A 25,714-nucleotide genomic window follows, 5' to 3' on the forward strand; every position below is an offset into this window, starting at 1 on the left:
TTTAGCTGACAAAAATGTAAATGATGAAGGGCAGTAAAATCTCGCTGTAACGAAGTTGAAGAATGATCCAAAATTAATTTTTTCGACTATTAATTACTTATAGCCATTGTCAACCCTTAATGCCAGCTCTGCAACAGCCGATCACACACCAATGCAGGAATACAAAAGTGAAGAAAAAATAAAACCATGTGTGTTAACTTGGTCTTCCAACTTGCAGCATAATCAGTGGCACTTGTATGTTGGCATCCAGCAATGAGCATCGTATATAATTGAAAGGTTGCAGTATTCTGCCGGCACATTCATGCAGTGCTGACATAAGCCGAGTGAATGCCAAGAACCTAAGGGAACGAGTTTATCAAAGCCACAGTAACGCCCGTTTCAAATGGCACGATTCTGTGATGCAAAATGCTTCGTGAAGCAGTGGCATCCCGCAGCGATGATAGGTTTGTTTTATGCGTTTAAACAACTTTGAGCATCTGCCGACGTGCTATCCACCACTGCCAGCAATGACTGACAAATCGCAGACAAACTGCAGTATGTAAAACGGCCTTTAGACGACGCAGCACGTAATGCAAGCCATGCACTCAAATAGGTTTCGTCCGGTAATGGGGGGACACCTGGCCAAGGTTATAGCTTGTCAGTTCAACGAGTGCAGTAGTCTGTGGCAGCAGAGTTAGAGTGCAGACTATGAGAGCAGATGTGTCTGCTGACTCGGCAGCGCGGCTGGTTTGGTGCAATGCCAGGTGGCCAACAGCTCGCAGGAGTATTGAACTGCTGCATCAGACAAGTAAAAGATAATATTCTGGGATTTTACGGGCCAAAACCACAACCTGATTGCGAGGCACGCCATAGAGGAGGATTCCGGACTTATCATGACCGCCTGAACTTCTTTAATGTGCACCTAAATCTAAGTCTTCATATAGGAGGTTCATTAAGGTCCAATGGACCGATGGTCATTAAGGGTTACGGACTGGATCCCAAGGGAAGGGAAGCGTAGCAGGGGGCGGCAGAAAGTTAGGTGGGCAGATGAGATTAAGAAGTTTGCAGGGACGGCATGGCCACAATTAGTACATGACCAGGGTTGTTGGAGAAGTATGGGAGAGGCCTTTGCCCTGCAGTGGGCGTAACCAGGCTGATGATGATGATGAAATCTAAGTACATGAGCATTTTTCCACTCCGCCCCCGTCAAAGAGTGGTGCATCAGGCAAGTTACTTGCAGGGTTGTGCACCGCCACATTTTAACGTCAGTGCAAAACTATCACTAATTCAAATAAAAATAAAGGCTTCTTGTATTCTTGTAAAGGCTTCTTGTAAGGTATTTATGACTTGTTAAAAAGATTTCAAACCACGAGTTGGCATGGGAATTTTCAATGGTAACTGCAATCTTTATTATCTTCATTAGCTTGTTGTAGCCCATTTTGCCATGGCAATGTTTCACTGTAGTGTTGACCTTTAACTATACATAACACCACACTTGCAGGAAGGAAATGAAGTATTTATTCAAAAATCTACAACAGCAGGATCTAAAAAAAAACTCAATAAATATAGTATTCTGTTCGTTTGCATTTACAATGAATGATATTTCGAAGTTTCGTTCCTTCCTTGCATCCCATTAAACTTCGCACAGTAGGCTTTTCTTTTTTTTTTACAGAAACAAGAAACAACAGGCGAAAGAAAGGAAAGACAGAGGTGGGGGTGGGGAAATAAAACAATAACTCGCAGAAAAAATTTCCCTGAAACAATTTGTGTGCAGCTTCATTGGTTGCATTCACACACTGTTCTTTGCCGACACAGGGATCACGAGTTGTGTGCTGTACAGAGATGTGCATATGTCCAAAAGCATGCACTCTGAGGTGGCGGAACAAAAATGTCAACGTTAAACACAAACTACCGCACACACTTATATAATACACAGCGGAACATCTCCGAAGTGCTTCTGTTCTTCAGGCTGCACTACGTCACAACCTTCTCATCTCTCACTGTATTTTCTCAAACCTAGATTATCGGCAACTAAAGCCTACATAAAAGGCAACTAGTACACACTGCCTAGCATATCACACACTGAGCCACAAAAGAAACTATATGCACAGACTCAAGAAAAATGTTTACATCCTTTGTGGTGTATCTTGTCCCAACAGAGTTTTAGTGGGTACAGTATTCCATTAAACGTAAGTGGACTGGGCGTTCTGCTGGTTGGGCGGAGACGTTAATGTGAGCAGCTTGCCAGTTCAGCCAGACAAACACAGAGCTAATATTGCAGTAAACAAGTGTGTTCTACTTCGCAGCACACAATTATGTCGCTGACAAAGATTTACACCACCATCAAAGTAGAAGGCACTTGTCTACTGCAATATTAGCTCTGTTTGTCTGGCTGAGCTCTGCACCAACATGTCGCCCCACGGCTCTGGCCACTCGCGTTTATGCCTTGGCTCACCCGGTATCCCACCTGTTTAACAGAACACCAGACAAGCTAAAGCTCTATTACTTATGTGTCTTGTTTGAGTCTCCTTTCTTGAAAACTCTATACACACGCTACTTTCCTGTCAACAATGCTATGTCATGCCAATAATGCGCATGCCGTTTGTGACCTGAAGGCACAGTGTTAAATGAAAGGCATGCAAGAAAGAGGATTATTGTTTAGGGACAAAATACGCCCCAAAGGGTACAAACTTTCCTTAATGTGTACGCTTGACCTGATTTCCAATGCTTTTAATGGCACTCAACGTCACCTGCTGCTCTGGTTAACTGCTGCGACCACCACTTCTTTTCAAGCTGATGAGCAAACTCGTGCAACCAGGTTTTTATGAAGCATTATTGTCGCGAGCTGCTTTCAGCGGTCCATCCTTGCTACGCAAAGGCCAGTGGCGCAGTACTCGTTTGGCCACTGAATGCTTATATAGATGAAAAGGCTCTCAACATTGATTAAAAAAAAAAAAAAATCGCAGCTTATCTGATGTACAGTCGAACCGGCTATAACAAACGGGCTCATGCACCAAAAATAGCTTGATACATCCCGTAATTCAACATACCCAAACTGCCATATAACGAACTTAAACTTTTCTTAGATGTCCATTATAAAGAATTTCTCATCTCCAGTGGAAAAACAAAGCAAGGAAAGACTTCACTGATTGAAAGCAAAACCAAGCAAAGTAGGCAGCAATTTTTGCATGTGCTTTGAACTGCTTCTCTGCAATACTGAGAATGGCATTCTCAATGCATGAAATCGTTTAGGCCTACTCCAGTCCACTTCCATCAATGTCAGTACAGTGCCGGCACAGCACATCCCCCACAAAAGGTGCAAAAGAAAAAAAAAGAACGAAAGGAGCCCCCCCCCCATAATCTAAAAAAATTTTCTTATGCAGAGAACCACCCCAAACACCGAATTCGCAGCCCGCAAGTGGCTTTATGGCACTGAACGTGGGCACCGCAAATACGATATATCAAACGTCCAGTTCATCAGAGGTAGTTATTTTATGTGAGTATCAGTCATTAAGTTTCATGTGTTCAACAGAAGATCATTCGCTTTATTGAAGTTCGTTATATTCAAGTTCGAGTGTACTTCAAAGAAGTCGCGCTCCTAGCAAATCTTTTGGGCAGAGAAGTTCACATGTGTAATGAACATAAAAAAAAATACAAGCAAACAAAATTTTCCATTCAGTGAAGCTTGCAAGCCAAATGTAACTTCACGTCTGCATGGCATAAAAAAAGGAGCGAGCCTGGTGTGAATGCACTTCTCGGCCTAGCAGCATGAGACTAGACGGTGCTGCCACCTTTTTTGTTCGTGCATACAGTTTTATCCACAGAGCAGCATATCCTACCTGCCCCCCTCAGGGACCTACACTGCCTGCAAGGCAAGCTGGTGCAAATTATATTACATGCTTGCAGATGGGAAAGACGCTTTCATTCGCTTCCCTGCACCCACCTGTGTGCTTTTAAATGGACATTGCTACTCTGCGTGTCAAAGAGGGGACAGTTAAAATTCTGCGAGCAAGGGTCTCCTCCACAGCACATAACAAACCCGCAGGGAAAATGGGGTCTCGAACTCCGAAGGAACACCTGGAAGACAGCCTTTTCGCTGTTGCATTGTGCTCCGCAGTAAAGTGTTGCTCGCAGCATTTTGATCATCCCCAACTATCACTGGACACAGCTTTCATTGACGGCATGCATTTCGACACGTCAAGGAATAAAGAAAAAAAGAAATCGCATTCGAAGCAGCCTAGATCACAACACAGGTGACAAAATTCGAAAGCCCAGCAAAATTCAGACAATATAACTGGAACAATGCGAGCCGAAGAGACACACACACGCACGACAGGTTTCTTTTTTTCGAAACGGAAGACACACCTAAAGCCCCAGCAAAGCGAAAAAGGGGGGCGCCACACACGATAAAGCAGAGCCAAGAAGACAACCACGACGAAGAACAAAGCAGATGAAGAAGTTAACTCCAACTGTCATCCTCGGCAACATATCGTGCAACACCGACAGCGGGGTGAAGGGAGGAGAGCGCCGCAAGAAGTGGCGGAGGCCCCGAGGAACACGTTAAGAGTGAGCAGCAGCTTTGCCACCTGGCCGAAAAAATGAGCCAATGCCAGGTAGGTGGTCGTTTTGACCTGCCCCCGGAAGCAAAAGACAGCTACAGTATCTGCGAAAAGGATTTGAACACAAGAGTCGTAAGGGGAGGCTGAAACAGCAATTAAGAAAAGAGTGGGGCCGTGTCATTTCAAATCTCAAATGGCTTCGCGCACAAGTGCCTCTCTGTCTTGCTAACATTCTGCGAGAGGCGCTAGCCCTATTTACATGCTACGTCATTCACAATATGATAGTGCAACCATGCCACTTCTGCAACAAACACGTATCCAGCAGTCGGCAACCCACGAGCCATCTCCATCGTACTGGCATTTTCATTGTGCTGGAGTGTATGTCCAAAGGCGCCGATGGAAAAACCTGGTCGTGTTATGCTCCTTAAACAACCGCGCTGCCCGTTTAAAGGGAGCATGCAGCACGGTGGACGAGGGTCATAACCGGTAACGAGAGGCTTGACCATTGCTGCATCCGCCTCATCTCCCAAAAGTATATGACACACAGCGAGAGAGGACAGTGCAAAGAAAAAGGGGGGGGGAGGTCAGACGAGCAGTGGTGGCAAACAAGGAGGCGGTCACAACAGGGACAAGCAAGAACAGCGTGCACATGGGAGAGTTGGTGTAAACTAAGGTAAAAACAAAAGAGGAGTGAAACGAAAGAGAGCTGCAATGGAAGAAGAGTCCAGCCTCAGTGCAGTATTACGTGACACGGGTGCTCTGCAACGTGTGCACACAATCTGAAACAGGTTTCTGCACACGTGAACAATGGCAAGCACCTGAGCCATGTGCCATGCCAGGACAGAATTCATGGTCCGCGTGACTCTCTAACATTGCGGAAGATAGGCAGCAGGTGGGGAGGGGAGGGCACCTTCGTAAAGTACAGACATCGTGAGGAGTCCGTTCTTGGGATCCAGCAATGATGGCAGCGGCCGTTTCTTTGGCAGCTACTCAGCACGGAGTCCAGCACAGGGGGTGAGGGGGGAGGGTCAAAACGTCTTTGCGCCACTGGGGGCCTTGCAAGTTGCCCGAGGGACATGAGGTCACCCGTGTGTGGCACTGGAACTCTGCATGGAGCAAGGGTGCGAGGATGAGTGCTGCACCAATTCCCTACTACCACAGTTCACATATCCAGACACATAGTTAAAGGGACCCTGAAACGATTTTGACGATTTTCTACAAACGTACTGAGTCGTTAGAGTAGGTCCTTCTGATCATTAATTGACACATCTAAGTGCCCCACGTAAAGCGTGTAATTTATCATAAGGCTTTAAAAATGCACATCGCTGCCGATCGCAGCGCACTGCACGGCGGAATTTTAAGCCGCCCCTACCCCTATGACCGAAATCACCCATACGACGTCATTGGGGTGAGCTATCCGATTGGCTGACCAGGGCGCGTGATCGATAATTTTTCCAACTTTATGGTAAACAAATGATCTTCGTAATAGTTGGAATGTTAGTTAATTTGTTTTTATGAAAAGAAAGTAACATAAAGTGAATGCACAAGAACAATATTTCAGTACACTTAAGCACTTCCGGCACACAGCAAGTGTCGTCTGCTTGTGTTACAACGTACTCCATTTTGACGAGAGCTCCGCGGTCAGAGTCGGTCTTAGTCTTTTCGTGAGCACTATGGTTCGACTTTGTTGCCTTGTGGACTGCATACGTAGCGACTGGCAATATGTCAAGCTGCGACATCGTGTCCCTCTGCAAGGCAGCATACGAGCGAACTGGCTGCTGCGTATCGGACTGCCGCTATCCGATCGGTGCCAGGATTTGCGCGTTTGTGGCCGTCACTTTGCACCGGAAGATTACTAACGCAATAGCGTTTCGCAAGTCCGGTATTAGGGCAAACGCAAGTGCAAGGGGACAGAGTCTGGCCGCTTGACTGTGCCGTAACGGGATGAGCCATGAGATAAGGGCAAATGTGAATGGTCTGCACGGTGCAGCCACCTGGTGGCACAAAGCTCAACCATACACAGTAGCAGCAACGAAATGTTTTTTTCTTTGCTGCTGGTGTGTATTTTTCGCAGGAGTGTAATCATCAACACGTTCTTTATAAATGTTTAAAATGTTTTACACTTGGTTAGAGCAATATTAGAGCTTTGTTTGGCTGGTTAAGCGCCGCGCCAACAAGTGTATGGACCGTGCAGACCGATCAGGCCACTCACGTACGTCTACGCTAAAGTTCCTTCATCAGCTTGAGTTTATGCCTCCAGCCATTTGCCGAAATGACCAGCTTGCCTGTGGTTACCGGAATACAAGACACGTTCGGCGCTACGACAGAATGCTCGCAACGCACGCTGCTTCGATAGCTCTCGCTTGGGGTCGACGGCCAAGCGGCTAGCGGCGAGGTCTCGCGCGGGCGGGGGCGAGCTCCAAAACAACCGGAAGTGGACGATGTGACGTCGCATCGTGACGCAAGCCAGTGAAGGCGGAGCTTAGCACCGCTCGCTCGGCGAACGAGTTGAGGAGGAAAAGCATCGCTAGGGAGGAGGGTAACTTCTAATCGCTTGTAGCTCCATTAATACGTAACGCTTCACTTAAATTGTGGTGCGAATGTTCTACTTAAGCTGTACCCTACGCGTCTACAAAATTTGTCCGAACCGTTTCAGGGGCCCTTTAATATCTGTAGCTTATGGTTGGAGCAACAGCTCAGGGAAGATAAACAGATAAGACAAGCAGACTAGGTTAGCACCCGTTCGGTCCTCTTCTCATCTCTTTTTTTTGGACTTACCTACGCTGTTACGCCAATCATGCACACATACAAACTCGCAACAATTTTCTATTCTTTAGCTCACTGAAATACACATCTGAAATGGTTGATGGGTAGTCCATCCTGAGTCTACACTGCAGGAAGCATCAAGGGAAGAAGCAAGAAACAGCAGAGAGACAACACGACAAGAGAAGTAACAAGCAACAAGTAAGAAGTACAGGAGGGTACACTGTTAAAGGGATGAGACACGCTAGCCAACCATGAGTGAATTTCCCTCAGTGGCAAGCTTCAAAACATGCTACATACAGCAGTTTCTGCAATCCGTAACAAGTTTTGCTCGCAATCTAAGGCACAGGCTCTCCCCAAACGTTCACCATAAAAGCAGCATGTTTAATGCTAAGCATTCTTTGAATCATTTCAAGCACTTCACGGTAGGTAAGTAGGTAGGTTTCTATCTCACCTCGTTTCATGCCTCTTCAATAAAATAGTGATAAGATGGTGGTATTGAACTTCTAACTCTAAGTAAAGCAGCCCGATGCTCTAACCGTTAGGCCACAATCGCACGCCACGTTTCTCTCATAGCCAACACCAACTGTAGCTCTTTCAGATGACTGGTGAGTGCATTATGTGACGCAGCACGAGCTGAAGTGTGTGTACATGCGCTATTTTCCGTTCGACCACAGAGCGCCTTTCCCTTACATCACGAGTGAGAGCGGGTCAGTTCCTCCCATTCTTGCCTGGTGGCAGTTAAAGCATTTACACGCTGTGTTAGACTCCACTGTGTTCAAAATTGGCCCACATTCTCCAGTCTTTTCCTCGTACCAGATAATGCTTTGAAAATACTGCGCGACATTGCACTGCCTTGGAATCGGCCCAAGTCATAATGGAACAGGTTGTAACATTTTTTTTCCGAAAAATGTCAACAAAAAAAGAACCTATCATGGCATCACTGTCACACTATTATTGTCACCACTGCCGTCTTGCTTCTGTCATCACACACACAACTGCTTGCTTTACATAGACATGTTAGTCCATCTGGTAACTCTTTGTGAAGAATCCCAAACTGTGCTAGATAGCCAGCTATACATGCAACATGCTTCGTGTAACATCGATTCCCACAGTGCATAGGATCTGCCTAATTTTGCATCTTCGAGATGCGACAGCTGCAAAGACGACACGGAACACAACAGACGGACTCTCTGCACTCACCCGAGACAGACATACACTATGGAAGTGGCAGCAGCACCATCAGCTCAGGAGGAGGCTTGCTGTGCCGGCCTGCTGGCGTTGCGCGCCTGGAACAACTTGGTCTCCTCAAAGACCAGCAACTTGAGTTGCTCCTTGGGCAGGTCATCCAGCTCCGTCTCAAACTTGAATGGCTCATCTGCCACAGGCTGTGCAACACAAAAATGCATCATGGCGTACAAGTGATATCTCGGCAAGTTTGTTAGGTTGCAACTCTCTCAAGAAAGACAAACAGACTGCAGCTGTACTGGAGAACAAACGTACAAACAGAAAAAGAAATACATCAGTTGGAAAGGTTCGCAGAAATCTGTTTCAGATTTGTTCCCTCATTTAAAGCCCTACCCCTTCTATTTCCCTCACGACGAAAACAAATTACGATAATGAAAGGCACATGAGACAACTGTGCATGAGCCACAATATTAAGCTTTCCTTACACGTTGAGAATATCAGTTCCATATCTGTTCCTCTTTTAATAGTGAATAGTACCGAGGCCTTATACTGATGCAAAAGGACAGAAAGTTGGGCAAGTTGGTACAGTAACATGATCTTGGATTGTAGCGAACAGTGACACGGACAGAGACTAGAAGCAGACTTCTTATCTCTGTCCGTGTCACTTTGCGCTACAATCCAAGATCATGTTACCTTATATACTGATACTGCACCCTAAACGATGATCGTTCGTCACTTACAGCGTGCATGCATGTCTGTCATGCAGATTCAGCTTAAAAAACAAAATTAAATCATGGGGTTTTACGTGCCAAAACCACTTTCTGATTATGAGGCACGCCGTATTGGGGGACTCGGGAAATTTCGACTATCTGGTGTTCTTTAATGTGCACCTAAATCTAAGTACACGGGTGTTTTCGCATTTCGCCCCCATCGAAATGAGCCTCCATGGCCGGGATTCAATCCCGCGACCTCGTGCTCAGCAGCCCAACACCATAGCCACTGAGCAACCACGGAGGGTCAGATTCAGCTCAGAGAACTGTGTCGTGTCCCTCTCGTAAAGCACGCTTGCACAAATTTATTGTGGATACCTGAGCCTCGCCTCTTTCTTATAACTATCAAAGTGAGGGACAACTTGCCATCAGTTGTACAATGTAATGTCGCTGCATTTTAGACTGAAACAGAAAAAGAACAACACAGAATGTACTTTGTCATTCTCCCATTATGTCAGTTAAATATTTCTTATTTTTTATGTGTGTGTTAAATTTTGTTTGCGCTTTTCTTTTTTTCTTGACATCATGCATGTACCCGTCGCTTTGCCTAGCCGTGCCACCATGTGCTCTCGTGTCCCGCCAAAGTGGGCAAAAAAGTAAGAGGCGAAGGATTTGGCAGCGAAAGTAGAAATATTGAAAGCCGTGAAGGCAGGGGTGCCTCGGCAGGTCATAATGAATAAATTCAACGTGAAGAGAAGCACGCTCAGCACGTACGTGAAAAATGAAGCGGAGATTCTTCAGGCGTACGACAGCGACAAGTTCGCTGACAACAGAAAGAGACTGCGAACGGCAGCGCACCCAAAATTTGAAGAAGTATTGTTAAGATGGATTGCTGATTCGTGGGACGCACAGCTGCCTTTGAGTGGCCCCCTTATCTGTGCGCAGGCCGAAAAGTACGCGCTGAAGCTCAGTATCGAAGACTTCAAGGCATCGAAAGGCTGGATCGACCGATTAAAGAAATGACACGGCCTGGTCTTCTGAAGCGTGTACGGCGAGAAAGGGGCTGTGAATGAAGGCGTTGTCGAAGATTGGAGGGCCATATTACCCGCACGCCTAGCCGATTATGATGCCTGCAACATTTTTAACGCAGATGAGACTGCGCTCTTCTACAAAGCCCTACCGGATAAAACCGTGACATTTAACCCTTTCGCTGTCACTGACGTACCGGTACGTCATCGCGCTTCCCCCCCACGGTGTCACTGACGTACCGGTACGTTCTCTATCGTGCGTTCAAAATTTTGCGCCTGAGCGCAAAAACAGGCGCTCCTGGATTGGCCACGCCATCTGTTGACTCTTTCTACAAGTTCGTATATTCGCTCCGACCTGTGTCAACCCATGTATTGAAGAGTACGGTGCGACTGCCACTCCCCACTTTCTCTTTGCTGAGTGGCGCGGTGGCTCCGCGTTCGCTGGATCATGCGTCGCGCGCGTGTGGTTATGGGTTCAAGGGTTGTTCTGTAATCTCCGCTGGTTTGAAGGTTTTTATTTTTCTTCTATTGGTGTGCCTGCTACGGCGCGTCAAGTTCAGGCGCACGTGCCGTTGCCTCTCCAAAAAGGGTGACTCGATTGCTGCTTTCGCTCTCTCGCCGCACCCTCGCTTATGACTTGCAGCAGTAAACGTAAAGCCCTTCGAACTTTGTTTAGCCTTTTTTCATCTCCCTCTGTCTTCTTGATCACGGAACGTCCCATTTCTCCCCGTTGCGCGGGCGACTGAAAGCGCATCCTCCCTGCGCGCGGTTACTTTCGGATGGCTTGGCGCGCGGGACCTTCGTCTGCTCATGGGAGCGGTGGCTGAATTCCGATTCAGAATACAAGCCGAGCTCGGATTCGGACTCGGACAAAGTCGCTTGAGACGAAGAGGATTCCGCATCGTCAGATTCGGATGTTGAACAGATTTTATAGTCAGGCTGATGATGATGATGTTTACTAACAACAGCTGCAGAACACTGAAATGTGCATATTGCATTGACTATGTTATTTTTATACCAATCATAATCAAAAATAAATTGCTATGTTCATTCCCTGTTATGCTCGTTCCCTGAAACCAAGCCAACACTGGGGGTGCGTCACGGCCAGAAACGTCCGACAGCGAAAGGGTTAAGGGGGACCCTTGCGTTGGTGGTAAATGAAGCAAGGACAGAATAACAGTTTTGCTGGCTGCCAACATGACTGGCACGGAGGGGCTACTGCCATTGATAATCGGCAAAGCAGAAAAGCCGAGATGCTTCAGAAGCATTAAGAAATTTCCTGTAGACTATCGCCCGAATCGAAAGGCGTGGATGAACTCAGTGATATTTCAGGCCTAGCTGCACGAACTGGACCGCCGCTTTTGTGCAAAATCCCGCAAAGCGCTAATTGTTCTCGATAACTGTAGTGCGTACAACAATGTGTTGGGGCTGACAAACATACAGCAGCTTTTCTTGCCGCCTAACACAACGGCTTCTCTGCAGCCTCGGGATCAGGGAATTATTCAGTATGTGAAAGGACGATACACAAAAGTGCTTGAGCGCATGTTGCTCTGTATGGAGGCAAAGAAACAATATGATGTAACTCTGCTCAGTGCAGTGCACATGGTGGCGCATGTGTGGAGCAACACGCCGCTCGCAGTAATTGTGAACTGCTTCCTACACAGCGGCTTTGTCTGCGACAGCGATTCTTTGGACGCTGGAGGTGCAGATGTTAACTGAAACGCCGAGGAAGATGACAGTCGCTTCGACAGACTTCTGCCTCCGGACGTCCCGCTGAACGAATACAGCCGCATCGATAGTGACGTTGCCATTGCCGGTCGCCTCAACGACGACGAAATACTGGATGTACCAGGCGACAAAGAGCCCGACTCTGATAGCGCAAATGCGCCCGTCATAGATGCATGTGAAGTGCCACGCTGCACTGCTAAAGAGGCCGATGACGCCCTTCAAGTATTGGACGACATCTGTGTCGTTTCTCCCGACAGTCTGCGCGGGCTGCACCACCTACAAGAATTTCGAAAAATTGTGCTTCCCGCGCAAATTTCTCGCGTGCAACAAGCAACAATAACCAATTATTTCATGAAGTAAAGGTATGTTGATGTTTTACGAACTTTTGAGTTATTATTGTCGAAACCTCGTTAATTCGACATTCGGTCAATTCGGACATTTTCTCCGGTCCCGTGAAATCCGAGTTAATGGGGTTTTACTGCATTTTCCTGGTAACAAGACTCCCAGCACAGACTGCTGAACTTGGCCCATTACGGCATACTGACCACCGGCAAGAATAAAAGATAGCAATAATCTCTACCACAAAGCCAATGTGCACGACACAGATGAAAAAAAGAATTTTTTTTTCCAAGACACGTGGGCTCACCTCATCACCAGGGTCATAATACTGCTCCAGGTAAGGGTGTGCAAGCGCCTCCTCAACATTTATTCTTCGGTGTGGGTTGAAGGTCAGCATCTTGTCCAAGAGATCCAGAGCTGCAACATAAATTAAGCAGTTAGAAAATTGCTCAGCCTCTGTTACAAAATATAGATTCAACCTCCAGCACACTGAATCTGCTTCGTTCTGCTCGTGTATGTGTACACCCGTGAGCAAAAGTATATGGACTGACCACAGGGCGGGCAAGAAACCTGAAGTTCTTTGTAATTGATGTGCACAAGCTGAAACTGATGAGTGCACTGGAAAGTTGGCAATGCCAGGTTTGGACTTTAACCCTTGATTTCAAGTTACACTTTCAGGAAGAGGAGAAAATCAGCTTTATTGTGATATCACTGGTCCATATACTTTTGGTCACAGGTGTACCTTACGTAGTCCTAGAAAGCAAAATTATAATATGGAGTTTTACATTTCACGATCACTACAAGATTAGAAGGCACGCTGTGGTTGGAAGACTCCAGACTAATTTGACTACCTGGTATTCTTTAACGTGCCCCTCAGTCTAAGTACACAAGTGTACTAGGGTGGTTGCTTGAGCTAGTTGGTAATTCATGATCAAAAATAACGTACAGCGCGAAAGACAAGGACGGTGAAGACGACATACACAGCGCTGTGTATGTCGTCTTCGCGCTGTACGTTATTTTTGATACACAAGTGTTTTTGTATTTTGCCCCCATCAAAATCTGCCTGCCGTGGCTAAGGTCAAGCCTACAACTATGAGCTCAAAAGCGCAATGCCATAGCCACTAAACTACTGCTGCATATCTTACCTTGTCCTTACCTGATTCAGCGCTGTTTTGTCAAACATGAACATTCACCAACTAACCCAAGTTTCCCTGCTACCACTTTCTGGATAGCCAGGCTACATTATACATCCAAAAACGACCAGCGTACCGTATCAATATCCGAGTTTTCAGTAGTGTGTCACCCCTCAGAGAAACAGTGTATTCAAAGCAAACTTAACAATAGACACGAAGCAGCATAAATTTATGATGAAAGACTACCGCCTTAAGACAGAAGTGGTGCAGTGAAAACAAGCCAAAGTCACGACTATAAACAACCACTTGATTGACCGGTTACCACTCTTTATCGAAGTTGAGAAATGCATTCGAGGTTAATACAGACTATTTCTGAAATACTTTACCGCAAAAAGCACTTTGATGCGTTCAGCAGAAGTGCAGTTATTGGCAATCAAAGGTGATGTACGATTCCCTTCACGGCACTTCTGTTCGTTCTTTAAAGGGACACTAAAGCAAAACAATAAATCAGCTTAGACTAATAAAGCATTGTTTGAGAACTCTGTAGGCATTCATTTCAAAATAATAGTTTGATTATTAGATGAGAAAATGAAGGTTGAAGTATCAGTATTTGAATTTCGCACTGAAACGCCGACACTGGTACGTCAGTGTGACATCAGGGATTCCAAAGTATGTTTTCGCAGTTCAGCCACGTTGGCTGAGTAAAGGTTCACGAAATTTGCTATGTTTAATATTTGATTCCTTTAGAACACAATGTAGTCGACCTGTATACGGCTATATACTTAAGTAGGCCCTAGAAGATGCTATCAAAATCCATGACGTCGCAGCGACCAGGTGCGGGAGCGTCAAGGAGGCGTCGCCACCCGTCTTTCCTTCTTGTGCTTTTTCTGGCTTACCAAACGTGTTATCGTGGTAAGAGTGTTGTTTTTGGTGTAATAGAGAGGCAATTTACTAACGCAGAAGAAATCATTTTTCTCTTTAGTGTCCCTTTAAAGCCTCGCACTGAAAAGGCTACGACGAAGCGAGGTGTGCCCACAACACTCCGCCTAGTGAATGTCACCATGGTGTGTTTAAGTTTGATTTTGGATGATCACGTAGATACCATTACTACCGATTTTGGTGCCTACGACGCGCCGAACACGGTTGTTCTCAGTGTGATGTAGTGCACTCAGCTAGTGGACTCATCGCGGCACCCCGCGGCGGCCACCGTATCTGTGCTACATAGCAGACTGCAGCTACATGCAGCTGTAGTGTTTATGCGCGTCTGCCTTGTGCACGACAGCGTTTGAGTGTGCGCTTGTGCTCATATGCTCCCATCTGGCCATGCTACGTGGTGTGGACTGGCTTTTTCCTGCACCAGCATGACCTTGACCGACAGATAGCAGCTGCCCTCAACCTGCACATTTTGAAGCGAAGTCTGCCAAGGCGTCAACAGGGAAGGGCCAAGAGTGACCACACGCTGGCAAGCGTGCGTGTGGTCTCACCTTAAGTTTTGCGTGGTTCGAGGCTAGTTGGATGATGAAAACTAGACGAAATTAGTGAGACCCGCCGGCTATGACACCAATACCAGGGCGGCCAAATTTAAATTCCTACGCGGGCTACCGCGGCAGAGCGTGAGCAGACAATAGTCGGCTTCTTCTGGAAGTATGCAATTCTTATTAAAATTTGAAAGCAGATTTTCGCTTTCTTCAGCCTGTTTATTAAACTGCATCAATAAATATACACAGTAATGGTAGGAATTAGTGCACTAATGCAGACACCCTTCTTGATTGGCCACTAGCAGTTGCATAGGGAAATCTGCTATATTACGAAATAAAGCATCCAGGAAAGAGTGAGGAGCAGGCTTCTGTTAAAAAGACAGAGAGAAAGGTGACTTCACTCTGCCTGCGAGTTCCACGCGCCGCGCACGACTGCAAGATTTGCACATGCTATCCACAGACTGTGTTTATTCACCAAGCCCGAGTGGTCATCCAAAACCCCTTTAATGTCTCAAAGCAACATTGTAGCTATGACAATACACAATAGTGCATGGCGCCACGTTAATTTTGACCATCTTTGACCCAGCTGGCGGATGAATCATGCAGGAAACATTACGCGTTCACGATCGATGCTCTTCTAAAGGCTCACTCACACAAGGCCGACCCGACAACAATTTCGATGTGCCGACTGTCAGCGACAGCGTGCCTTTTTTTTTTTTTTAACCTTCGTGTCGGCTCTCCGCCGACCGTCAGCGGCTCGTCAGTGTCGGTACAGTGTGACAGAGGCGCCGACACGAAGAAAAAAAACCTTGTCACCGACAGTCGGCAGACCGAAATCGGTGTTGTGTTGGCCTAGTGTGAATGAGCCTATAGCAGCAAGGGTATAGGGTATAGCAGGTACCTTTAGGGTCTGCATCTGGATACAGCTTGGACCAAGGTATCTTGGCCTTGTGGGGCAATGACTGCAGGTAGGAGCGCGCCTTTTCGTTGATGATGCAGTTGAGGTCGTCAGGGCCAGGTGAGCCAAGGACACCGAGGATGTGGTTCAGCTGGTCCAGGTAGTGCTTTCCAGGGAACAAGGGCCGGTTTGAGACCATCTCGGCCAGGATGCAGCCCACAGACCAGACGTCGATGGCCTGACTGTAGCCCTTCGAGTTGAGCATTATCTCGGGCGCCCGGTACCAGCGTGTCGCCACATACTCAGTCAGGAAGCCCGTGTGGTCATGCTCGGGGTCTGCCACTCGTGCCAACCCAAAGTCACAGATCTGCTCACATGCAAATGAAACAGATCAGCTTGGTTGGTGATAATGCTGTGATGGCACAAAGCAGAGGCAACAGCAGTGGCCCTGTGGCATAGAACAATCGACAGACTTCATGGTCATCACCTAAGATGGCATCTCTAGAAATGCCCTGTATGTGACACAAACCTCTTGATCGGCTAACAAAGATTTACTCCAAGGCATACAAGCTTTAGCCTCAGGTTTTGATAATGCAGCTCGTGCACTCAAAACTAAGACCTCTAACATTGCTTTTCGTGGGTCGTGAAGCAGAGAAATGGCATGTATAGACTACAATCTTTACACTTAGGGGAAAACCTTGTGCTCTTGCACCTGCATTTAAAACAAGTGTACTTAATCTTGGCCCCCGTCAACTCCGCAGGGGCTTGTGACGGGGCAGCTGATGACAAAGCCATGATGAGTAAACACTGGTGGCAAGCATGTGACAACACATTGAGCACTATCACAGCCATTCATACCGCCAGTTCCCGCAGCCCTTGCCAAAGATTCCTGCCACCTACAAGCGCTGCAGATTCTGGTCTACAGGAAACACGAATCACGCGATGCCTGGAGGCAGCTACTACATGTAACAGCAAATCAGTCAAAGCAGCAGAAAGCAACAACACAAACAAGCGCCATCACTAGGCAAATATTCCAACATTTCAGGAGGAGGTCCGCACCTTGAGGTCGCACGTTGTGTTGAGAAGCAGGTTACTGGGTTTGAGGTCTCGATGCAGCACATTGGCAGAGTGAATGTACTTGAGGCCACGCAAAATCTGGTAGAGGAAGTAGCAAATGTGGTCGTTGCTCAGCTTCTGCGTCTTCAGCAGCTTGTACAGGTCAGTCTCCATCAGACACTGCACGATATAGCTGCACAGTGCCATTCGGAGGGCATCCGGTCAAGAAAAGCACCTTTGATGGGAGTTCACAGGCTAACATTCTCTTAAAATGCACTTGCGGTGATGATGAGAACAAAGTGAGTCAGCCAAAGGAATGTCGCTGAAACAGAATGCTCCTACCAAAATGTGTATCAGCCCCAATGCTACTTCAACAATGTGTGTTGTCACAAAACTAATATAGGCTCAAAACCACACAAGCTTATAGAAAGAAAGCTTTACCTTTCAATCTGCAGTGAGTTTGTAGAGACGGAGGAGGTCATAAAAATGGTTTCTGCTAGACAGGCAGTACCTGCAACCGCCTATGAAGTTGATGAAGCCATAGGCAAACATATATCTTTACAGAGAAAGAGAAACGGTAGTAGCAGCACAAATTGAGGAATAGTGCTTTCGCATTTCCAAAATATTTCCGACTAAATAAAAAAAATTTATAACCTCACTCTTAGCAGCTATGAGAGCGACCTTTGCTGAGAAGTGGCCTTTGTGGTCAATGAAAATTTTGGCTTGCAGTTCAGTAGACATTTAGAAACACATGACACAAAGTCATACACCTATTGTTACTTACATGGCCAGTTTAAGAAGTTATATGAGCTGTGCCGCAAAAGTCCTTCAATGCCCATAGTACCCTTTCAGGATGCCATCTCCCCTACAGAAGCTTTCTTTGAGAACCTCTTCAACAAACACAGACCACTAGGATACATAACTTCACTTCTGCGGATGGGACAGCTGACATTGCAAATCCATGACCAACTGAGGGGGTCACCTGAGAAGTTCTACGAGCTAATACCTAGGATTTATGAGTATACTTCTACTCTGACATAAGGTGCATCTAAACTTCAGGCACTGCCCTACAACAGACACATGCTCACTTAACACAAAGCCCTCATGTCATGCTTAGACAAAAGGCGACAAATATGTTAATTCTCTTCTTTAGAGTAAAACCATAAATTCTAAACCAGCCTGATGTATCTTTTGCTGGAATGATTTGCAGGTCTGAAAGTTCCACTTCAACTACAACTATTACACAGTTCAACAGTCCCAAGTAATGCTAACAGCAACAAAAATTCAAAGGATACACATCCTTCATTTGTTCAATTGTGGGTGCCCGAATGATGTCTCTGATGTCTATAATCTGAAAAAATAAAAATAGGACAAGTCAGGTCCTAGAAAATGGTTCGATAACCAAACACTCATGAGTCTCATAGTGAACAATGAACAAGAAGGGGAATACGGCAGACCGATTTTTGTTAGCCGTGAGGCAAGATTATATTTTGTAACAGGTGCCACATACCTGCTATGCTAAAGAGGAGACTATATCACATGGTCAGACAATGATAAGCCCAAGGAAAAGGTTGGCGATAGCACCAAACAGAACAAAACTGCAAAAACTGCCTCTCAAGGTCACATACTTCACTGGCTTATCAAATCAGGAAAAGCACAAACACCCAAAGAGTGCAAGTAGAGATACTATGACAAAGTAAGAACTAGTGCAATACACTATAAAGCAATACAGCCAGTCTATTTTTATAAGTAAAAGATTTCATAATTTGCCTGGGGCAGGTAGTACAACTCAACCCATAAATGTTGGTTACATGGAGGCGCACAGCAAATTGCAACAATCAGTTAGCCAGTTAACAAGGATTCCCTAAAGCTCCGTTTATAAGGGCAAGCTTAAGACATACATTTATACTGCAAATTCAAAGTCTGCAGCTCTTCAAGAACATTACATTCTAAGCATTCTTTCCTACCGCTAATGAACAACCAAAAAATCTGTGGCCTAAAATTGCAGCATGTCAGCAATTCCAAACTGCTTGCTGCACACCTAAGCTCTAGCAGACTTGAGCAGAAGTGCGATGCTGGCACAACTAAACGTAACTGAGCCTATGTGACAAATTAACCCTTTACCTCGCGTTGATGAGTATAGTCATAGTGAAATTTTGTACCAATACAACCAATGACGACTATAGTCGTCACAAACAAAATATGTCACACAGTGAGCCTATCACGACTACACTCGTCCTATTGCATCTAGTTGCGATTCCTGGCACTAGATGGCCACAGTTGTCCATGTTGTGCCATTTGTGTCTCACCTTCCATTATATTGCCGCCTCTGACACGCCCGCATAAGACATGGCTGCCTCCTTGAAGTGAGGCAATCAAAGCACACGTAAAAGAATTTTGATGACTTCTCATTACACCACAGCTATGTAGAGTTTTGCTCAGAAATGGAAAGTGATGTGCTCTCATCTGAGGACGAGTATGGCGATATTGGCTTGTTGATCGGTCATCATGGAAAGGTATCTGGACAGTGCAGCCAAACAAGGATCACAAGAAGAAACGAAGACGAAGACAAGCGCTAACGAAGTTAGAGCTTGTCTTCAGAACATTCTTAGCCTCATACGTTTTTGCCAAATGGGTCTTGAACTAATGGTAGATTTTACTGGTTCGTACCGTGGCTCCAACTCAGTTCACAGCAATGCAGAATTGTCTCTAGATTGGAGCCAAAAATGATGTGCCCCAGCCAAACGACATGCTAGCTGCTCCCAGAGCAATTGGCGTAGCCATGCAATCCGACTTTCTGTCAGATCTCAGCTTTGCTCTCAAATGGAAGATACCTCCAACCAGGCGAATGTGTTCCGAGCACTCTATTTCAACCAGCTGATTGTAGACTAGACCTAGACTGCACTTGAAAACCGTATGCCAAAGCACGTACTGTCAACATAAACTAACACACAGACAGAAAATAACTGATCAGAATGCGACTCTGCAGCTGGTTTCTAAACATGAAGTCCATAAACTAACACGCAAAACAGAAAATAACTGATCAGAACGCCAATCAACGCGACTCTGCAGCTGGTTTCTAAACATGAAGTCCCAAGTAAGTGCTTTTTTTTTTACACTTAATTAGGCTGCCAATACAGATACACGCAAACCTGGAAGTGTATGTGTTTAGTGTGCATATATGAAATGCATTGGAGTCATCTTTGACTTATTCACATTTAGTACACACACACACACACATTTATTCACATCTTAGTACAAGCAGCTGACCCATCACCTGCAGATCACAATTTGCAGTTGTCAAATAAAATACACTTGAAATTCAGCAACAATATCTGCACCAGAAGAGATGTTGCTGAAGTGTTGGCTTTGTTCATTGACTTTCTTTAATTAAGAAATGAGCAGAAAATGCCCATGCATTTTAAAATAGTGTTTCGATTTGCAAAAAAAAAAAAAGAAACATGCTTTTATCATAGGTTACTAATAAGTCTTTCTTTTCTGCAAAAAATTTCGCCAAAATGTCACTTTGCATATTTTTTTTTCTTTAAGACAAGGTCTTCATTGGCGACTTCAGATTGATTTGGGATTCACGAGATCTGGTTTTCTGGATCCTTTCATCTCATAAATTTGACCATTTGAGGCCTTCTACTGCATGTAGGACAACAAAGTTGGCATAGAGCTTGTACACTATAATAGTGCATAATCAGTGCAAAAAGGTAGAAATTAAACCTAGATGGGCCGATCCGAGAGATGTTGCAGTCTAAAAATGTGGGCCCATCCTGAAGGCTGTGCAGTCCAAACAAACCACGCAATACATTAATGGCCCCAGAAGACCTTGTCTTTCTGTAGACCCCTGTTGAGTTGCCTTTTTTTAATTTCAGCCTTCTATATGAATCCATGATTGAGATTATAAGCTAGAGTCCTGTAGCAGACCAGATATGTCTTTTTTTGTCAACTGGCCAACATAAACTATATTTTATAACAAACCCCAACCAGACGAGATTTCATCACAGACGAGTTAAGAGAGTCACCTTCCAAGAATTCACAAAAGTGTGCCTAATAGTACTATACAATAAAAACTTTACAAGAACAATGATGAGAGTTAACTTACATTTTCATGTTTAAACCGCGTCAGTATTTTTATTTCTCGCAACGTCCTCTGGCAATAGGTCTGGTGTTCGAAGGGCGAGATCTTCTTGATGGCTACTTTTTCGTTGGTTTCATTGTCGAAAGCAGAGCTGAAAAAAAGGGGAAAGCAAGAAAATGTACTTGAGATATTACACCAATGTGAATAAATTGTGATGGTGCGTGCGCATGACGGATACAGAGAGCTTCCTGCACCAGTGTGGCAACTCGTATAATTCTCCCTTCTGAAGGAAGCTTCCCCACCCCCTCCTCCACCTGCCCCCATTCTGATCAGAGTGATTTCCTAACAAGCCTACCCTCAGACCTGCTAACCTTAGCAGCTGAATAACACCCTGGTCGAAGCCAGAAGATACCAATAAGTGGCGAAAAATACTAAAAAATTGTTTTATTAGTCAAGAAATCTACTGTTTATTTACGAAATCTGGTTCTGTAAATATGCTGTGAACTGGCACCCTGCTCCATAGTCACAGCACAAATGATCTGCGCCATAGACAAACGAAAATGTTCATGATGTTTATTCATGAAGCATTCACATTACGGTGTCAATTTCACTTCATTTATTGCATCATTTTTTGTTCCATTATATCAATAAGTGGTTATTATAAGCAGGTCCAATTAATCTAGTAGGTCCGAAAAATTGATGAGCATTTTTATAAACAAATTTTCATTTAACTGAAAGCAAGTGCAAAATTGAAAAAATGTATAAGTGTGAATACAACAGTTGCAAAAAACCTCTAAAATACCGAGTATTTCACAATAAAACCGCAAAAGTTAGCATGTACGTCCTCTACATATTTTTCTGTAATATTCCCTCCCCCCCCCCTTTTCTTTCTTTTTTTTTTTTGAGGAAAGATTATATATTGCTGCCTGGAAGAAGAAACACCATGCACTATCACTTTTCATGCCCTGTCTATTGCATTAATGTGTTTCCCTGCTGAATGGCGCTGAAGTCGTTAATCAACCAACCTGAACATGCACATTTCTTCAGAAGCAGTCACAGAAGTGAGCAATCAGTTTGCCCATGCAGGGCTCTGTTATATGGCACGGCTTATATGTGGTTTAACCAACAAAGTGCAGCATAACACACCAGACAGCAAACATTACTTCTATTGACTCAGCATGTCATGAAATTTACAGAATGACAAATGTAAAGCCCAATGACAGTAGCAGTGCTGCTATTATATCAAGGATGTCACAGTACAAAATGTGAAAGGGAAGCTGGCCTATATTGAGAAAAACCATACGTTGGTTGGGACTCAAACCTTCAAAACGAAGAAAATTAAACAAAATTATAAGGTTTAATATCTCACAGGCTAAGAGACACAGGCTGAAGAGACACAACCAGTGGGGAGCTCCGGTTTAACTTCAACAACCTGGGCTTCTTCCAAAGTGTACCTAAATCCAAGCACACAAGCATTTTCTGCATTCCGTCCCCATTGGAACTTCACGAAATTTGTCTGTGGATCAAGCGCCACACCAGTTCATTCTTGCAGCAGTTACTCCACAAGTAGAGATAACCAGATGGTTGCTAGATGGCCAGAGTGATGGCAAATTAATTAAAATGCAAAACTCAAAGCACTGGAAAATCAAACAAACCTGTTCTTTGAAAACACAGGAACTGAATGAAATAAGTTTCATAAAATGTGAAAGCAATAATCGACTTCGTATGCTGCAGATTTTTGTGAAGAAAAGAAACTTGTTTAGGCAGTATTTTCGCCAACTTCCTCTGAACAAGAAAATTTCAAATGATAACGCAGAATAACACATAGAAGAAAAATAAACCTACCACTTCTAACCACCACTATGCTTGTTCAATATTAAGAACATACAGGATACTCAACCCCAACTGCCACAACATGGTGCCATTAGGGGCCTACTACTTATTTTACGAGTCATTCATAATACGTGCCAAATCCAGCCAGAATTTCTTGCAATAAATGAGCCAGTTAAACAAAAGATGTTCAATGTATACTTCCTTGCACATGCAAGGCCTTTCAATCTTTTTACTGCGGGTTCATGTGCCCTAGAAGGCTACCACCTCCTCTCGGATCAATGCGATGTTCCATGCACTCAATTCTAACAGACAAAGCATGCAGGCCCAACAGTAAATGATCTTAATGAAACGTTTACAAATCCCAGCTCCTCACACAACGTTTCTAAAAATGCAGTAGCATGCTGCACTCCTCCAGAACCTAAGGAGCTTGTTGCACACGGGTAAGGCCTCTCGAGGCCAGACGTACGTAACAGCTGCACGTTGTAAAGGTACAGCGCCAGTTTCAATCACACACCTTACACCAGTCGCCCTACGATGGCGTAACTAAACGAATAATAAAGTTTTCTCGCAGGTGTGCCTTGCAGGATACACCTAGGCGTTGACACTTTATCAGTCAGAATAGTGTTATGCGCCCCTGTTATCACCGGCGGAACTTGAGAAGACAAGCCGCGAGCGGATGACTTGAATTAGTAAAGAAAGAAAAGGAGCTGGGCGTGTCAAAGATCACGCGCTGCGGCAGACACACACGTTTTATCAGCCCGAGTTGCTGTAGTAACTACAGTTGTCAGCCCAGTGCACGGCAGGACAGCCGCCCCACCACACAGCTCCAGCGCGCGCTTCCTCAACGATACATATTTGTGAAAGGGGGAACTGGCACGTGAAAACGAGCTGATGTCGCGACGTCAGGTTAGCGGTCACCTTTGGTGCCATCTCGCGCCGAGATCAGCCGGCCCGGAATGCGGCCGTCGCGCATTTGCATGCCTCACGAACCGGCACCTAACCGCGCGCCCAATGTCGCGCGAAATAAAAAGAAAACAAAGCAAAAAACAAAGAAGAATGCCGCTAACGTCGCAGGCGAAGGGCGCGCGACCGAGCGTATCCGAGTGCCGCGGAATGAGCAACACGCGCCAGGACACCTCTGAAAAAGAGGTGCAACACAAAATGAGGCGGCGACGTATGCACGAGAGGTTCACTGACAAGCGTGATCGCAGCACTGATCCACAGGCTGCGGGATTAACGGTCACTCGCGCGCGACAGCGGTTTCAGAATCTGTGCAGGAGCTCTTCCGAGCTTTCACGTCCACATTCGGGGATGGACAAGAAAACCCTCAAAAAAGATTATCGGCTCTCCCTGAGCGGCAGGCACAATAAATGTTCGATGAATGTCAGGCAGCGCCGACCGGCGTCCGAAAGCCGCCCGAATCCCGGGCACGAGACCTTCGCGGCCCGCTGACAGCATCGGCAGCGCAGAAAAAAAAAAAAAAAAAAGGAAGCCAGAAAAGAACACCAGGCAGGCGAAAATCAGATTGCACCCTCAACAGTTTCCTGTTTGTGGTCTCGGACAGCACAGAAATACGGCTGCTGAAACGACTCCGCGCGTTTCCAGTCGAACAAACCGCAATAAAGGCGGAAACAACACTAAGCACTCCAGCCAAGGCTCTTTGACATTTACACGCCTGCCGCAAAGCCAGGGAACTGCAGTTTGCCTGATGGGCGTGCATTAATGATTTGCTGGTTGGTCGAAGGTCAGTTCCGCCACGCCGAAGACAACGAGCTGCGTCTGCCGACAACTTCAGGCGCGGCGTACGAAATTATTGCGGAAACCCCACACAGCCCCGGCGCGCGGTGGGCAGCTCGCGTTAAAACGTGAACCGCAGAAAGCGTCCATGCTCCACAGTTGGTTCGTTGCCGGGCACTTAGGCTGCGCGTTCGGTGCTCTCGCCGATCGCAAAGGTGTGCACAACACAAAACGGTCCAGAAGCCAGCGAAAGGCTTAATCTTGATGAATGACAACTGTTGCATTACCGTGGGGGGACCATGCACACTCCGCAGCACGCACGGCACTCGTGCAAGCAGTCTGCTGGCAGCGCGCTTTGAACAGCGTCTCAGGTGCGGGGCATAGCACGAAACTTGTACTTACACGACCATGCCATAGGCTCCTTCTCCAATGTAGGCTAAATTCGTGTACCGCGGTGCAACTTCGAACACTTGGCCTCTGACAATTTCCGTTGCCTTCGTTTCGCCCAACTCGTTGGCCGCCATTTTAGTGACCAACGCTCGCTCTCCACCAGTTCCCTTCAGTCCTCCAGCGTGTTCGCAGTTTCCATAGGACGACGTCAGCGATGACGGACGTGACGCGAATCTGGGTCACACGGGGATTGGCTAGCGGCGGCAATGCAGTTGGCCAATGAAATTATTCAACAGCATGCGACGTCACTAAGGCGGATGTGACGTTGCGCTGGGAGAAAAAGTAATTGGCTGCTTTTATCGCCGGCTTCGCGATCTCCACTGCAGATGGTTTGCAGTGCCGAAGCGCGCAAACCGCGCATTCACGCGGAGCGCAACTTAACATGCGGTTCGTAGCCGGCAAGCCATGCTGCAAGCACTGCGCTGCCATGCGTCGTTCCACCATTCGGAGCCAAACCTTTCATTTTGCTTCCCCCAGGTTTTACTGGAAGTTTTTTTTTTTTTATATAATTTGCAAACGCTACCAGTGTGCTATAAATCAGGCGTGATGCACTGCCAGATTTGACAACTACCGGGCGAAACTTGCAAAAATCTAATCTGCGGATGAGGTTGGAAACGTTGCTTCCATCATGTATGCCAAGAGTTTTGCTACTACTGTATTTCCCACCAATTTAAAGCAATTTGGGATGAAAACTCTCCTTTTCCTCCTAATTAAGTAGAAATGCTTTTATATCTTCAGGTTTTACTCT

The 25,714-nt window shown here is 45.8% G+C and overlaps 1 protein-coding gene across 2 annotated transcripts; it reads right to left on the reverse strand.

The window, feature by feature from the left end:
* Positions 1-1,474: 1,474 nt before the first annotated feature.
* On the reverse strand, positions 1,475-25,114 carry rl (Mitogen-activated protein kinase rl). 2 transcript variants are annotated; one of them, XM_050191641.3, is made up of 8 exons: positions 24,919-25,114; positions 20,971-21,097; positions 18,155-18,210; positions 16,863-17,052; positions 15,807-16,170; positions 12,602-12,711; positions 8,505-8,689; positions 1,475-5,644 (listed from the first exon to the last, which is right to left on the reverse strand). In XM_050191641.3, the coding sequence occupies exons 1-7, from the start codon at positions 25,038-25,040 to the stop codon at positions 8,549-8,551; spliced, it is 1,110 nt and encodes a 369-aa protein (XP_050047598.1). In that variant the 5' UTR covers positions 25,041-25,114; the 3' UTR covers positions 1,475-5,644; positions 8,505-8,548. The 2 variants fall into 2 exon arrangements, with proteins under 2 accessions (XP_050047598.1, XP_050047606.1); XM_050191649.3 differs by lacking the exon at positions 24,919-25,114 and adding an exon at positions 21,972-24,894.
* Positions 25,115-25,714: the final 600 nt, after the last annotated feature.

Source organism: Dermacentor andersoni, chromosome 3 (assembly GCF_023375885.2).
Source record: "Dermacentor andersoni chromosome 3, qqDerAnde1_hic_scaffold, whole genome shotgun sequence".
Taxonomy (NCBI): Eukaryota; Metazoa; Arthropoda; class Arachnida; order Ixodida; family Ixodidae; genus Dermacentor; species Dermacentor andersoni.

Coding starts and splice junctions, on each gene's coding strand:
- rl (XM_050191641.3), bottom strand. CDS start 25,040: ATGGCGGCCAACGAGTTGGGCGAAACGAAGGCAACGGAAATTGTCAGA. Junction 16,171..16,862: donor ACACAACGTGCGACCTCAAG/GTGCGGACCTCC, acceptor GCATGTGAGCAG/ATCTGTGACTTTGGGTTGGC. Junction 8,690..12,601: donor ATTATGACCCTGGTGATGAG/GTGAGCCCACGT, acceptor TGTGTTGCACAG/CCTGTGGCAGATGAGCCATT.